The following is a 16724-nucleotide window of genomic DNA, read 5'->3' on the forward strand; positions in this document are numbered from 1 at the left end:
TCCTGATCATTTTCTTTCCCAGTCTTTTCCAGTCTTCAAAAAAGGAAAGAAATCTCTTGCAGTGAACTACCGTCTGATTTCACTCACTTCTCATATCATTAAAGTATTTGAGAGGGTGGCGAGATCGCAAATAACTCACTTCCTCGAAGACAACAATCTGCTGAACCCCGACCAGCATGGTTTCCATGATGGCAGGGACTTACTGTCGCAGCTTCTGCACCATTTTGACGACATCTTAAAAGCATTGGGAGAGAGCTCCAAAACTGACGTCATATACCTTGATTTCAGCAAGGCATTTGACAGAGTGGACCACAAAATCCTGCTGAAGAAGCTGTCCAACATTAGAGTTCGTGGAAAGTTGCTGCAGTGGATAAAGTGTTTCCTGATGAACAGAACCCAACTTGTTATGTTTGAGAGAATACAATCCAGCTCAGCCAAAGTCACTAGTGGTGTCGCACAAGGTATTGTTTTGGGCCCACTCCTCTTCATTATTTACATCAACAACATAGATGTCATCAAACATTCAACATTGAAAATCTATGAAGATGATTCCAAACTCCAGAAAGCCACAAACAGCATGAGAGACCGAACATACCTTCTGTCAGATCTGGTTGCTATTGTCTAATGGGCAGAAAAAAACAATATGTTTTTAAATGAAAATAAGTTTGATTTGGTCCACTTTGGAAAAGAGGAAACTCTGAAATTACCATATGCTCTTCCCTCAGGTGACTCCCTAGTGTCATCCAACAAAACCAGAGACCTTGGAGTAATTGTTGATAACAATCTAAGCTGGAATTCCCACGTAAACAGCAAGATGTGCACCTGGATTCTGAGAACTTTCTGGTCTAGAGATGCCTACACCATCATCCTTCTCTATTCTACTTTTGCCCAACCCCACCTTGAATACTGTTGCCCACTGTGGTCACCGCCCCCCATACGAAGCAGCTCATTATAAAAGTAGAAGCACTTCAGTGGTCAATAACAAGAAAGATAGACAGCATGAGAGGCATTGATTATTGGGGTCAACTAAAAAAACTCAATCTCTACTCTCAGTAATGCCACTGGGAGCGCTACATCATTTGTGTTATGTGGAAAATATTCCTTCAATATTGCACAAATGATTTTGGCATCAATTTTAAAATCCATCCAAGACTTGGCCCCAGTGCTATCCGCCCACTACAAAAATCAAACTCAGTACACATAGCAACATTATGTCACAATTACTTTATCTCAACTGGTCCAGCTCTCTTTAATACCATACCAAAATATGTCAAAACAGAAACGGATTCCATAAAATTCAAATGTTCAGTGGACCACTTTCCTCCAAAAATCCCAGACTAGCCTCCTACACCTGGATATGTCTCCAACAATAATAACTCTTTGCTAGAGTGGGCTATGGTACCCCATATATGACTAAAAGACTTTACCAGGTGGTGCTATTAAGTTAGACATGGCCTGGGCCTATACTGGCTGAAACCTATCAAAGTTATATCTATATGTACACCAAGTTGGATGGAGCTGCTCTTCTTTGTGTTTCCTGCCACATGTATCTCAGATAGAAACCTGTCCAGATGTTCCGTGAAAACTTACAAATTAACACTAACGAAGGTTGCCTGGAAGGATGTTGAACAATTGTGGGACTTTGAAACCCAAACTATTGCTGTACTGTGTCCTTATTTTAGATTGAGAAGACAGGATCTTTGGTATGATGCAATGCTGTCCAGTTCAAGGATTGGTATAGCTGTCAATTCCAGAATTGAGAGCTAAACCCTCCAAGATCTTCCAAATATATATCACAGCATATCTCTCTCATCTTCTCTCCAAGGAATAGAGACTCAGCTCCTTTAGCCTCTCCCAGTAGCCCATCTTTGGGATCGAGTCAATCTTCTTTGTGTATTGGCACTGGATTGGTTCAAGTTCCACAGTTTGTTTCATACTTTCTGGAGACCATAGTTGGGAGCAGCAGTCCATCAGCTGAGAACAAAAATCTTCCATAGGGGTAGCAGGGCTTCCCTTTTTCTGGTTCTGAATGTCCTCAGAATCCAGCCAGCCACTTCCCTGCACAATGTTGCCATCTTGGTAATATGTGTGTGGAATGTTGGATCATTGCTCATGTGAACCCTCAGGTCATGCACCAACTCTGACTCTGGGATCATACTACCTTCTGGTCCAATGAATTCTGATTTTAGCCTGGTGTTGGACTGATAGAAAAAAATACCTTAGAAATGAGAACCCAGGTTCAAAATTTCCCCAAGAGACCTGATGAAGGTTGGAGAGTATATTAGCTGAAACATTGTGTTAACAACAAACAAGATGAGGACAAATATCTGTCAAATGTAAATAATGTACAATGTTCATAGATGTATCCCTAAAAAGACAGAGTGGCCATGGCTGGAATACTTTTGGTTGTATCTTGATAAAGATTGAGCTAGGGATAAGCAACAACAACAAATTAGCAATAATTTTCTTTAATTGTGTCAGAATTTTTGTTTTTGATCTATTGTATTCAAAAATCTATTATTTATTAATTTATCCTTGGTTTGTTTATTGCAGGTTGGTGAATGTTGATTGAATTGACGACTGAATATTTCAGCCTTGTTTGAAATTACTAATCCTTTATAAGGAATTGCAACTTCAACACATACACACATACCCAGTTTTTAAAAAAATGGTTCTGTTTTATTTGTTATTCCTGACAGTTGATGTTATAAGTACTCTTCAACAGGAGTACTTGTCCTTCCAAAAGAAAAAGAAAAGAAAAGAGACTTAAATGTGCACAAAAGAAATTTCAGTGTTTTCTATTCTAATGTTTAAACTTGAAAATGTTTATCTTTGTTAACCGCTGAAAACATCTTTCAGTGGATTTAGTTTATTTTGATTAACAAATGATCTCATATTTGAAACATATGAAAAAGAAATCAAACAAAAATAAAACTATTAACCTGTAATTCATTGAATTCTTTCCTCTCCTCCACATTGTTTTTGCTCTCCTTCTATAACAAATTCACCTTTATGTTAACTTAAAATTATTGTTTAATGTTAGGGAAAGTATTTTTTTTAAAGAATATTTCAAAGATGATATATTATCATCTAAGTTAAAACTGAAACCATGTGAACAGTATTGATGTCTTACTTAAACAGAAAACCTACAGTGTTCATTTGTGATGGTGGTTTATTACATACACATATAACATGCATACCCAGTGTTTTATATATATATATAATTAATAATAGAAGGGTAATACTTATTAATTAAATTAATTAATTAATTAATAATTTTACCAAGTAGATCAGTACATTATCCGCATAATTATAATTAGGGTTCAGCTAATTGCTTCAACACATACTGAATTTAGAAATAGGAGTTAAAATTCCTTTTCTGCTACTATAAGAATCTCCATGACGGTAAACATAGTTTTTTTACAAATGCAAAGAGAGAAAACAATGAATCGACATGACTAGGATTAATTATATATGCATTTCGAGATTAAAGTAATTTAATTTAAATTACTTTAATCTCAAAACGCGTATATAATTAATCCTGGTCATGTTGATTCATTGTTTTCTCTCTTTGCATTTGTAAAAAAGTATGTTTACCATCATGGAGTTTCTTATAGTAGCAGAAAAGGAATTTTAACTCCTATTTCTAATTCAGTATGTGGTGAAGCAATTAGCTGAACCCTAATTATAATTGTATATATATATATATATATATATATATATATATATATATATATATATATATGTATGTGTATGTATGTGTATGTATGTATGTATATGTATGTATATGTATATATATATGTATAATATATATATATATATATGTATATATATCATCATCATTTAGCATCTGTTTTCCATGCTATGCATATGTATGTATATATATATGTATTCAAAGTCATATTCACAAAAATGAAATCTATCCATTCACTCTCCTATACATAATTCATTTGTTCTTCTGGGTATAAGATTGACCCTTTTGTTACCATGTTTCTGATGAAATACATTTTGTTTCAATTCATTTTGAAAGTATTGGAGAATTTAGTAAAATAATTTTGTCATTTTTAAGTTGGTTTTTAGAACATAGATTAGCATGAAGTTCTCAAGACAGTCTCAGTTTTGATAGTTTTAACACTTTTACTATCATATTTCTGTTGGCCATTCACTATCTTTGTTTCCATTAATTTTGAAGATATTGAAGAATTTAGTAAAATAACTATTTCATTATTAAGCCCTTGTTAAGAACATAAATTACATGAAATTTTGATGAAAGGTTTTTTTTTTTAGATCACTTTAAAACAGTTCACATCACGCTTGGAATATCTATTTAAAACAAAATGTATTTATTGCTTCATTTTACTACTTTTCTTTCCAAACAGTTTATAAAAGAAAAAAAAACTGTATCTAATATTTAAAAAGTATTCATAAAAACAAAATAATTCATAAATTTTTGTGTATTTTCCATTTTTGATATTTTCCATCAGACGCTGTTTAAATTTCTTATTCTTTTGTAAATTATTCTGTTTATAAGACATTTAAAGTTGACATTAACAGACATAATGTATTTTATTTATTATAATAATAATCATTATTATTAAAGTGGTGGGCTTGCAGAACCATTAGCATGCCAGACAAAATGCTTAGCAGCATCTCGTCTGAGTTCAAATTCTGCCAAGGTCAACTTTGCCTTTCATCCTTTTGAGGTTGGTAAGACAAGTACTAGTTGAGCACTGGGGTTGATGTAATTGACTAAGCCCCTTCCCTGAAATTGCTGGCATTGTGCCAAAAATTGAAACTGTTGTTATTATTATTATTATTATTATTATTATTATTATCATCATCATCATCCTTTTTCTGTATTTTCATCTGTATTTTATTTTTAAAATGTACACACACACAATAAACCCTGCACACTAGTCATTGATTAATAAGTTTTTGAGAAAGAACTTTTGTATTTTTAACAATACAGTTCACCGGTGAATTTCAATAAAAATTATTTAATTATATTATTTAGTAATTCAATATATATATATATATATATATATATATATACACACACACACACAGGAATTATATGTAATCTATATCAAGTTTCATGGTTGGTTAGTGCATTAATTGTACAGGCTTGTATAGTGTGCTGTGCATCATTTGAAAATTATTCAGGCTCAAATGATTTTTGCAAGCCTGAACAATAGCTGAATCCTGCATGCTATGCTATACAAGCTGCCTTTTACTGTTAAGTTACTGCACTATTTGAGCATAAAACTTGAGGTAGCTCATGTATAAATAACTTTTTTATTTATTAAAGGATATTCATCTCTTGCTGGATTGAGTACTGCTTTTGCTGATCTTATCAACAAGTGAACAGAACTGTGTGTGTGTATGGATGTATATATTGCACATAATATACACATTATAGCATATGAAGCTATACAATGTTACCTATCTTATATAATATATTATCTGACATTTTGGGGAAATATAAGTTAAAAAATAAATTTAAAAAGTTTAAAAACCATTTTAACATGTGATTTAAAAATAAACTATAAGAATGTATTTCTAGTTGTAACTTATTACAATTGTTGGTTTATATTGGTATTTAAAAGAAACAACTTTACACTCTCATCATAGTTATATGACTAGGCACAGGAATGGTCCTGTGGTTAGGCAGTTTGCTTCTCAACTCTATTGTTTCAGTCCTACTGTGTGTCACATTGGGCAAGTGTCTTTTATTGTATTCCCAGGCTCACAAAGCCTTGTGGGCTACAAATGAATGTCATTCATTTCTAGTATTCTGCAAAAACATATCTGACCATGGGGAAAATATTACCTTACTTAGCTATAAATGAAAGTTGGCACCTTGCCACAGAAAATCTGCCTCAATAAATGCTATCCAACCCATGCAAGCATGACAAAGTGAACATTAAAATTAATAATAATATTAAAAATTTTTTAAAATTTCTCAAATTTTTCAGCAGTAATTTTCTTCAAAGTTCTGGTGTGAAAACTTACAGAAATATTCTATGAAATTAATTTAAAGCTTTCATTTATTCTTTATTTACTATATTGCTTCTTAATAAGTATACTTAACTTAGCAACTGTATTTCTTACATATTTACCTCTGTGAGATAATTAGACATTTAATTTTATTTAGTTGATTATTTGGTTAACCATTTGATAACATCCAGGTATGGCTGTGTACTTAAGAAGTTTGCTTCCCAGTCACATGGTTTCAGGTTCAGTTCCACTGTATGCTGCCCATTGCCATGTGAGTGAATTTAGTAGATGGAAACTGGAAAATAGCCTCTGGTGATAGGTTGTAAGGGATATATTGCAAATAGCGTTATACTAGTTTTTAGCTCGAATAAATAAGTTAAATTAAATTGAATAGACCATTGGTTACATTTGGAGGGAGTGAAGAGTAGTCATATTTTTAAACAAAGTAAAATATACTAATACAATGACATCTCCTATGGAAAGGAATAAAAATATTTTTAAAATGTGAAAGCTGTGTAGGACTTGAAACCTTTTCTCATCGATACCTTGGTGAAATTACACAGTGTAACAAAATTTTAATTTTTCTTGTCTTTGGTCAGTAAGTGTTATTTCCTATTTACTTCTGTTTAGAAATTAAAGGAAATGACGTATTATTTCTTTCAAACTTTGCTTTTGTGACCTGGACATCAATATTTTGAAACTGACCTACTTTGCATTACATTTCACACAGATTCAGTACTGAGTTGCTGAAGCAGAATTATCGTTGTAGCTAATATTCTGCTCAATACCACTGATTTGCTTGTCAATTGCTTGACCTTAACCATGTATATCCTTTACAGTATCTTCTTTATTTATTACTATCTTTACATCTGCTGAAAAGATAGAGAAAAAGATGGTGATGAGGTGTTAGGAAGTACCCTCAAAGTACAAGGATAGAGTAAATATGTGTGTATAATTATATGTGTGCGTTTGGGTTTGTGCCAGGGAGAAGTACCACTGATGCTATATTTCTGGTAAGACAGCTGCAGGAGAAATTCCTAGCCAAAGATAAATCTTTGTACTTGGCTTTCATTGACATGGAGAAAGCCTTTGACAGGGTTCCCCGATCCCTTATCTGGTGGTTAATGCAGAAAGTAGGGACAGATGAGTGGTTAGTAAGAGCCGTACAAGCCATGTACAAGGACACTGATAGTAAGGTGAGGATTGGCAATGATTATAGTGAAGAATTCCGGGTAGATGTAGGGGCTCACCAAGGATCAGTCCTCAGCCCTCTCTTATTCATCATAGTCCTCCAGGCAATAACAGAGGAATTCAAGACAGGCTGCCCCTAAAAGCTCTTCTATGCTAATGACCTTGCTCTAATAGCTGAGTCACTACCAGAACTAAAGTGACCTTTAGCATTCAGATTACTCTGTCAAATGTAATGCTTATTTATTTACATTATTTTGAATTAATTTATTATTTCAAAGTCTTAAGACTTTGATAATGTGACTGTTTATTACTAGAAGGACATAGTGGGGTAGGTTTGAGAGGTTAGATCTAGTCAGTTTGGATATAAAACAGGTGGGATGAATATGGCTGGTTTAACCCATTCATTACTGTATTTATTTTGAGATGCTCTGTGTGTCTTTCAATTACTTTAATAACAAAGAATTTAGTAAAATAACTTAGTTATCATTCAGCTAGTATTAGGAACATAAATTGTGACTCAAGTTTGGTGGAAGATTTTAATTCAAAACTTATGAAAACAAGACATTTGTACTCAGAGTCAGAGCTGGTTTCAGCCAGGTTGGTATCGAAAGGGTTAAATGTCAAAGGGTTATTCTTTTAATCCCTGAATGAATGAAAACAACAAAGCAGTGTTAGCATCTGCCAGGCTGTCTAGTGAGTAGAAAACCTATCATCATCACAGACGCTTAATGTCCACTTTATCATATTCATTGCATTGGTCAGATGGAGTTTGTTGAGGTAGATATCCTTCAGCCAGGGAGCCAGTGAGATGTCCTTCTTGTTGCCAAACCTTTGTTGCATTTTCCAAGCAAGGTAATATTTCCCCATGGCCAGAGATGTTTTTTTCATGGAAGACTGGAAATGAACAACCACATTTGTATGATGATACTCATTTAGAGTCATCACATGATGTCAATACAGGGATACACACATACACCTACCACCACCATCACCACCGCACATATATAGGAGGGACTTTTTCACTTTCTGTCTACAAAATCCACTTACAGGACTTTGGTTGACCTAAGGCTGTAGTAGAAGACACTTGCCTGCCTGCCTGTATGCATATATATATGTATGTATCTACATTTATCTGTCTATGAATAAATATAGGTATGTACGCACATATATATATGCATAAATATATATGTATGCATGCACATGCATATATATATATGCATGTATGTATATGTAGGAAGTCAACGATGAAAGGCTTGAGTGTCAGGTTGAGAAATTTTAAAATACAATCTTTTAGAAATAATGCAACTCACCATTTATTTTATTTATATTTCAGACCATCCCACCTTCCTAAAAAAATTTTATTAACTAATTAAGATGAGATAACAGTTAAGAAATGTTACTGAATGAAATGGCTATTGTATTTAACTTTACAGTTTATCTTAATGTAAAATATTTGTAAAATATATACTAAGTTTTATGATTCAACATACAGACTCTGTGTGTGCATATATATATAAGTGCAAACAAGCTCATACTGAAAAAGCAGTCAAAAACATGGACAAGAAAATTTAAAAAAGAATATCTTCAATGAAAGCTTATTATATAAACCTCCAACCTTTTCTTTTTATTATGAAGTTTAGATACAAGCAAAGAAATTCAATATATTAACAAAAAAAAAACAAAATAAAAAAAGCAGACCAACAAAACATTATAGAATCTCAATAACTCTTTTTGACAATCATTATGAAATTGTATACTGTTATTTTCTTCAAAATTAAAAAAATAAAATGTTTAAATTGTATTCTTTTTGTCAGAAAACAGCCAAATTGTCTTGAAGACTGTACCAAAGACACACTTGGTGTATCACAAAAATCTAATATGCCTTGTACAAGATAAAATTACTTACTTTACACTTGACTAAACTAGTTTTAGTTGTTTTCTTTTTTATGAAATTAATTCACTACATGTTTTATTTTGTTCTTGTGCGATATATATATAGGGAAATCCCCCATCCCATCAGGAATCACTGCTGCATTGCTTAAAATATATGGTGGTGTAGGTTATGGTCTAGTCACCCGTATTGTAAATCAGCTGGTTCACAAAGGAGTCATTCCCAATGATTGGTATAGCAGCACTATAATCACCTGCTACAAAGGTAAATGTGCTGCCTTAGACAGAAATAATTACAGAGGTATCAAATTGTTGGATCAGGTGATGAAAGTTACAGAGAGAGTCATAGCCCAACTAATTAGGGAGAGAGTTAGCTTAGACGAGATGCAGTTTAGTTTTGTGCCAGGGAGAAGCACCACTGATGCTATATTTCTGGTAAATTGTCTCAAAGACACTTGGTGTATCACAAAAATCTAATATGCCTTGTACAAGATAAAGTTACTTACTTTACACATGACTAAACTAGTTTTAGCTTTTCTTTTCTTTTCTTTTTTATGAAATTAATTCACTACCTGTTTTGTTTTTGTGCAATATATATACATACATATATATATATATATATCAATAATAAAAGGGTAAAATCAATTAATTATTAATTAATTTCACCAAGTAGTGTTCAGTATGTAAAAGGACCATTCAAGGTATATTCAAAATATTACGTTATATAATTAGGGCTCAGTAAAATAATTTACTTTACCACATACTGAAACTTTTAGAAATAGCAGCCAAAAAGTTTTTTTAGCCATTTCTTCTACTATAAGAAAAGTCTCCCAGATAGTGTTTACTCAAAAATAATTCCCGTAGATATGGAGGGAAAAACAAAATATAACATGTACAAAGATCATTTGAGAACGTTAATGTTTCTAGATTGTCGAATTAAAATTCGACATTTCTTTCGTCAGCTCAACATTTCTTAATTTGGATTTGAAAGCACTAAAAATTGAACATACCCGTCTGATATGAGTAACCTCAGACAAATCATCTCCAAACTGCCAGTGCCAGCAAATTCAAAACGTATGAGTGAAGATTCGTATTCTTCCTGCTTCCATCCACGTGAGTTATAGAGTAAACAGATTATTACGGTGAGAACCGCAGTAAAGAACAGGGAGAAAGGAATTGTATTATCAATAATAAAAGGGTAAAATCAATTAATTATTAATTAATTTCACCAAGTAGTGTTCAGTATGTAAAAGCGCCATCCAACCAAAATGCAAATATATGGGAAACTACCACCTGTGTCATCTCTTGTGAAAAGTAGGAGAGTCCAGTTTGCTGGACATTGTTGTAGAGCTGAAAAAGAAGTAATTTCTACTCTTCTCCTCTGGAAGCCATCTACTCGCAGTACCAGAGGGCGCACACTCTCCTACCCTGATGTAATCTCCAGGGATACAGGCATCCAGCAACAGGACCTCCGTAATGCCATGATGGACCGTGAAGTCTGGCGTAGCATGGTAAATTCCATTGTCTCGACCACGGTCGAACAATGACGATGATGATGTATATTCAAAATATTATGTTATATAATTAGGGCTCAGTAAAATAATTTACTTTACCACATACTGAAACTTTTAGAAATAGCAGCCAATCTTCACTCGTACTTTTTGAATTTGCTGGCACTGGCAGTTTGGAGATGATTTGTCTGAGGTTACTCATATCAGACGGGTATGTTCAATTTTTAGTGCTTTCAAATCCAAATTAAGAAATGTTGAGCTGACCAAAGAAATGTTGAGTTTTAATTCGACTAATCTAGAAATGTTAACGTTCTCAAATGATCTTTGTACATGTGATATTTTGTTTTTCCCTCCATATCTACGGGAATTATTTTTGAGTAAACACTATCTGGGAGACTTTTCTTATAGTAGAAGAAATGGCTAAAAAACTTTTTGGCTGCTATTTCTAAAAGTTTCAGTATGTGGTAAAGTAAATTATTTTACTGAGCCCTAATTATATAATATAATATATATATATGTATATATATAAGTTTTAGAAAAACATAAATCCAGAGAAGCACACTCTAAGAAGTAGAGCAGTCTATATTTTTCCCTGGTGAAGGCCAGTTTATGGGGTTACCCTGGGTTTCCCATCCATAAAGGGTTTAACTTTATGGCATATCGTCAGACCCCAAGACCTGTTGACCTATGAGCTCTTTAAAATATGGAGGAGAAAGTCTGGATTATCTCCTTTTGCCAATGGCTATTGACTTCTGGCTGCACTGTCATTGATCAGCTGTGAGAGTAAATGATAGGGGATTATCTGCCTCTCCCATTAGCTATCAACTTCTGGTGGTTCCCAAAAGGCCAGCAGAGAAATCTCCTAAAGTGCAAACATGGCCTGAAAATCTCTATTCTGGAGTTAAGTATAGTCCCTGGCTCAAGTGAGTCCCTTAGGATTCTCATGTCTTCAGCTATGCATAACTTGCAGTGTTCGTCCCATCAATGTAGGGGCATGGGTTTTTGAGGATTTTTCTTGAGATCAAGTGTGGTACTCCATTGTCTTTTAGTTGCCAAACATGGATGGCCAGTGATGTTACATATCTCCTTTCCGGGACTCTGAGGGAGGATTGATGGTAGGAAAAATGTTTCTTGAATGAATTTTCAGTACAACCAATATATTACTGTGGACGTGAGATCTCGGAACTGTACCTATTATTGTTGTTGTTGCCACTGTTGCTGCTGCTGCTGGCAAAAAAGGGCCTCTTTCTCAGAGTGAAAGGCAGATTGTATGATGCCTGTGTACAAAAAGCTATGCTATATGGCAGTGAAACATGGGCTGTGACAGTTGAGGACATGGGTGGGCTTGAAAGAAATTAAGCCAGTATGCTTCGCTAGATGTGCAATGTCAGTGCGCATGTTTGACAGAGTGTAAGCATCTTGAGAGAATAGTTAGGCATAAGAGGGATGACTGCGCTAGTTTGGTTATGTGATGCACATGGATGAGGACGACTGTGTACAGAAGTGCTGATCTCCAACTGTGGAGGGAACCTGTGGTAGAGATAGACCCAGGAAGACATTGGACAAAGTGGTGAAGTATGATCTTTGAACTTTGAATCTCGCAAAGGCAATGACTAGTGACAAGTCCTCTGTGATACACTGTGCTTGAGAAGATCTGTCAAGCCAAGTGAAATCATAGTTATGGCTGATGCTGGTGTCATGTAACTGGCATCTGTGTTAGTGGTGCGTAAAGAGCACCTTTTGAGTGTTGGGCCTCACAGAGGCAAAAAGGCTGAGTTCTTTTCAAGCATTGGACCTTGTTTGGGTTTGCCATTTATTATGATCAATTCCTTTCCTCTTCATTTTTCTTTTTGCAAATCTTTGAATCTCAGTCTAGGTCTTCCAAGGTTTCTTTTCCCCTTGCATAGTTGGGAGTAAAGGATTTATCTGGGGAGTCTGTTGTTCATCCTATGTACATGACCCAACCAATGTAAATTTCTATCAATGAAAATTTCCATCATAGTTGATAACTAACTACTCAAGATATTCTGCAATGGGACTGAACTCAGGATTATGTGGTTGCAATGCAAGCTTCTTCATCACATGCCTATACTTACAATGATTGAATAAGTGAATGTAAATTGTAAGGTAATTGGGTTCCTCTGAAGGATCTCTGGAGTAGTGTTACTTGACATGATGTATATCTCGGAGATCAGGAAATCTCTCCAGGTTGGACCTTTACTTTTCTATATTGAGACATCTGGTATTACAGACATGTGTTATAATGTCACAACAGGCAGGAGACACAGGGATAGACCAAGAATGAAACAGTTGGATAATATCCATAGTCTGTGATGGCCACACATGGGAATCTAGTCAAAAAAGTGTAATGATGGTTGCTTCTGATAGGAACTTAAAGGGGAGGTGCTTGAGGATTCTACCCTCATGACTCTCCCAGGAATAGTGGAAGAAAATGGAGGGATGATTATAAAGCTAATGACTTTATTGGGGAAAAACTAATATCATTCTGGAGTAGATGGTGTCTGATATTTAATTATGGTTCCAAATTAAAAAATGGTATGAAATTCTAAATCCTCTAAATATATATATTAGCAACAGAAGCAGTATTGATACCGAGATCACACCCACTTAAACATGGATGTTTTGTTAGAATAAACTATAGTGTGGTAAAGAGAAAAACGACTTGTTTTAAATCTCTGAGTGAGAGATATGCAGTAACAGTACTGAATAGTAAAGTTTGTTTGCCAACATAATTTGGCAGTCCTATACAAGGATGGTGTTACTGTCTTTTAGCCCCAGGAAAACATCTTTTCCAGTTGGTTATTGGCACACAGTTTGTGCCCGTATAGTATATGCAAGGGAGGTAATCGCTCCCATATCTAGCCTTACATGATACTCACAGACCTAGGTTTCTGAGTGGTTACCTGTCCTCAGTGTGAGGTAATCGGTGGCTAGTGATGAAGGGCACAAACTGTGTGCCAATAGCCAACAGGAAAATATGTTTTCCTGGGGATAAAAGACAGTAACATCATCCTTGTATAGGACTGCCACATTATGTTGGCAAATAAACTTTACTATACCGTGGCAGATTTGGCTTTTGGTGCAAAATGCACTCTTGTTTATAAACAATAAACAAGAGTGCATTTGTGCCCCCAAAAGTCAATTTGAGAGTTTCTCTCATGGTAACTACTGCAGTATAGCTTCCTCTAATAATACATGCATGTTTAAGTGGGCATAAATATTATCTCTCTAAACTTGCTAAGAAAATAACTATTATCTGACTTATACCATGCTTTCGCTATTTACAATATTTTAAAAATTAAACCTTATATACAAGTATTAGAATATTTCAGTTACCACATCTTTCTTTGTCTCTTATTTGGAAGTCACTTACCAGTAACCTATGTTGAGTGGTACATTCTTTATGAAAGAAGGGAAGGACTAAGTATTTACAACCATCTGTTTATCTCAAGTCCTTGCATGTTCACCTGTTTCAAAGGTAATCAAATGTCTGACTGAATTCTTGAAATTTATGTTACAGAGAATTAGTTTATTTGCATCACAGAAATTCAAACACTGTGACTCCTCAGCATTCCTAGAATCATATTTCATAACAACTGTATACTCCAGAGTAGCCATCATGGCTGCCTGACATGTCCATACAGGTATGAAAATGTGTTGTCATTTATTATTGATATTTTTTGTTACAGAATCTCAAAGCAATTCTTTTCATATCAGTCAGTCTTAATCCATAAGTAGAGTTTCCATTGTGCTACTTACAAATGATTTAATCTTGATTTTCCTGTCATATATTTTGGTTACTTTATGTACTTGGCTTCTTTGTCACAAGTAAAACTACCTCTCTTTTACCTACCCATAAAAATTTGAATTTGTGTTCTTTGCCTATGAGGTTATCTGGCTGAGGTGCCTCTCCCTCTCATTTCTTGCTAGGATTACACATCTACTCATCTCTGATCAGCTTTATAATCACACAAGATCTACCTTTCATCGTGCTAAACTTGATAGCTACAACCGAGGTTCTCGTAGTAGATGGCCTGATTTTCAAGGCCTGTTGTCTATAAATGGAAGGAAGTGTGTAATCTTTGACAATAGTTGAAGAATTCTGGCACATGGTCAGTTGGTTCCACCTGACCATCCAACCACACTAATATGGTAAGTGTCAGCCCTATGCAGTTAGACTTTATCAGTATATAGGAATATTTCTTGTTTTAGGTTTTGGTTTTAAAATTCAGAATATGATGTGAGAGACTTGGCTGCTGTTTGTAGCAGATAGAGTGACCTCATAGAAAAGTAAACATCTAGTGAAATGTTTTAATAAATAATATAGATTCCAACTTATTTCAATGAGATGATGTCAATATAAATCAAAAGCATATCCTTTAATGAACCAACAGAGTTCTTATATGTTGCTCCAATTGTTAGAAATAGAAATTAAATTACGCCCTACCAATTTGAAAAAGAAGAGACACTTCTATATCATTACTAAGCATTTCAACATGAAACAAAATAAAAAAAAATACCCTACTGCATATGAATACATATACAAGTTGTCCTTAAAGTCTGAACACAGGAAATCTCATTAACTATATATTTTTAACCTATATATATATGCTATATATATTTTATATGTGATATTTTACCTATATATTTTATATTCAATGAAAATCACAGATGCAATGCACTTAATGGAATGCATAAAGAGTGAATATGCCCAAATTAACGACAGTGTGGAGTTATTGCATCGGGTTCATGTAAAATTTGCAAAGTGCATTGACCTTTGCGTCACATCATCATTATCGTTTAACATCTGCTTTCCATGCTGGCATGGGTTGGACGGCATGACTGAGGACTGGCGAGCCAGAAGTCTGCATCAGGCTCCAATCTGATCTGGCAAAGTTTCTACAGCTGAATGCCCTTCCTAACACCAACCACTCTGAGAGTGTAGTGGGTGCTTTTTACGTGCCACCGGCATGAAGGCCAGTCAGGTGGTACTGGCAACGACCATGCTCAAAAGGTGTTTTTTTACATGCCACCTGCATGGAAGCCCGTCCGGCGGCAATGGCAACAACCACGTTTGAATGTTGTTTTTCATGTGCCAGTAAGGCGATGCTGGCAACAATCACGCTCGAATGGTGCTTTTTATGTGCTACTGGCATGAGAGCCAGTCAGCGGCCCTGGCAATGATCATGCTCAGATGGTGCTTTTAAGATTCCACTGGCGGATGAGTGCCTATCAGGCGGTACTGTCATCGGCCAATCAGCGATTTTGATTTCACTTTCCTCAACAGGTCTTTGCAAGCAAAGTTTATTGTCCAATGAATGAAGGGTACTCATAAGTGGGCTGATTGTACACCACTGGGATAGGCCATGAGTTATGGTCTCACTTGGCTTGTCGGGTCTTCTGAAGCACAATATATCTCCAAAGGTCTCAGTCACTAACTCTTGCCTTGGTGAGGCACAATGTTCGAAGGGTGTACTTCATCACCTTATCCCAGGTCTTCCTGGGTCTACCTCTTCCACAGGTTCTCTCAACTGCTAGGGTGTGACCCTTTTTCACACAGCTGTCCTCATCCATTCGCAACACATGACTATACCAGCGGAGTCGTCTACCAGCGCAAAATGAAGGAAATCATATTGAAGATATTATTTGTTAATATTCCAATTGAATAAAATGTTGAAGATTTTGCATTTATTTCTTGAAAATATACATTTTGCCTATGTGTCCAGACTTTAGGCACATCCTGTATAATATCTTCATTACTTCTTCCAATTTCAAGGTGGTGAATTGGCAAAATCGTTAATGCCTGGTGGTATTTGAGTATCTTTACATTTTGAATTCAAATTTCGCCAAACTCAACTCTACCTTTCATCCTTTTGGGGTCAATAAAATAAAGTACCATTCAAATACTAAGAGTCAATGTAATCGAACAACTTCCCTCCTCCTAAAATTGCTGGCCATGGACCAACATTTGAAACAAGTGTTATAATATATAGTCAAATCAAAAGGACCAATGAAAATAACAACATGCAATAAAAAGTGGCAATAAGAATGATGTAGCCCAGTGCTAGTTGTCCAACCCGTGCTAGCACGGAAAACGGACGTTAAACAATGATG

At 35.0% G+C, this 16724-nt stretch overlaps 1 protein-coding gene across 5 annotated transcripts in view; it reads left to right on the forward strand.

Moving 5' to 3' along the window:
* Positions 1–2661, forward strand: part of LOC115210308 (transcriptional repressor CTCF) — an 89622-nt gene extending 86961 nt beyond the window's left edge. For all 5 annotated transcript variants that reach the window (XM_029778832.2, XM_029778833.2, XM_029778834.2 and 2 more), the window contains one exon: positions 2554–2661. In XM_029778832.2, coding sequence (XP_029634692.1) covers positions 2554–2572 — 19 coding nt within the window. In that variant the 3' untranslated portion in view covers positions 2573–2661. The remainder of the gene's footprint in view (positions 1–2553) is intronic.
* Positions 2662–16724: the final 14063 nt, after the last annotated feature.

This window comes from Octopus sinensis, linkage group LG4 (genome assembly GCF_006345805.1).
Source record: "Octopus sinensis linkage group LG4, ASM634580v1, whole genome shotgun sequence".
Classification (NCBI taxonomy): Eukaryota; Metazoa; Mollusca; class Cephalopoda; order Octopoda; family Octopodidae; genus Octopus; species Octopus sinensis.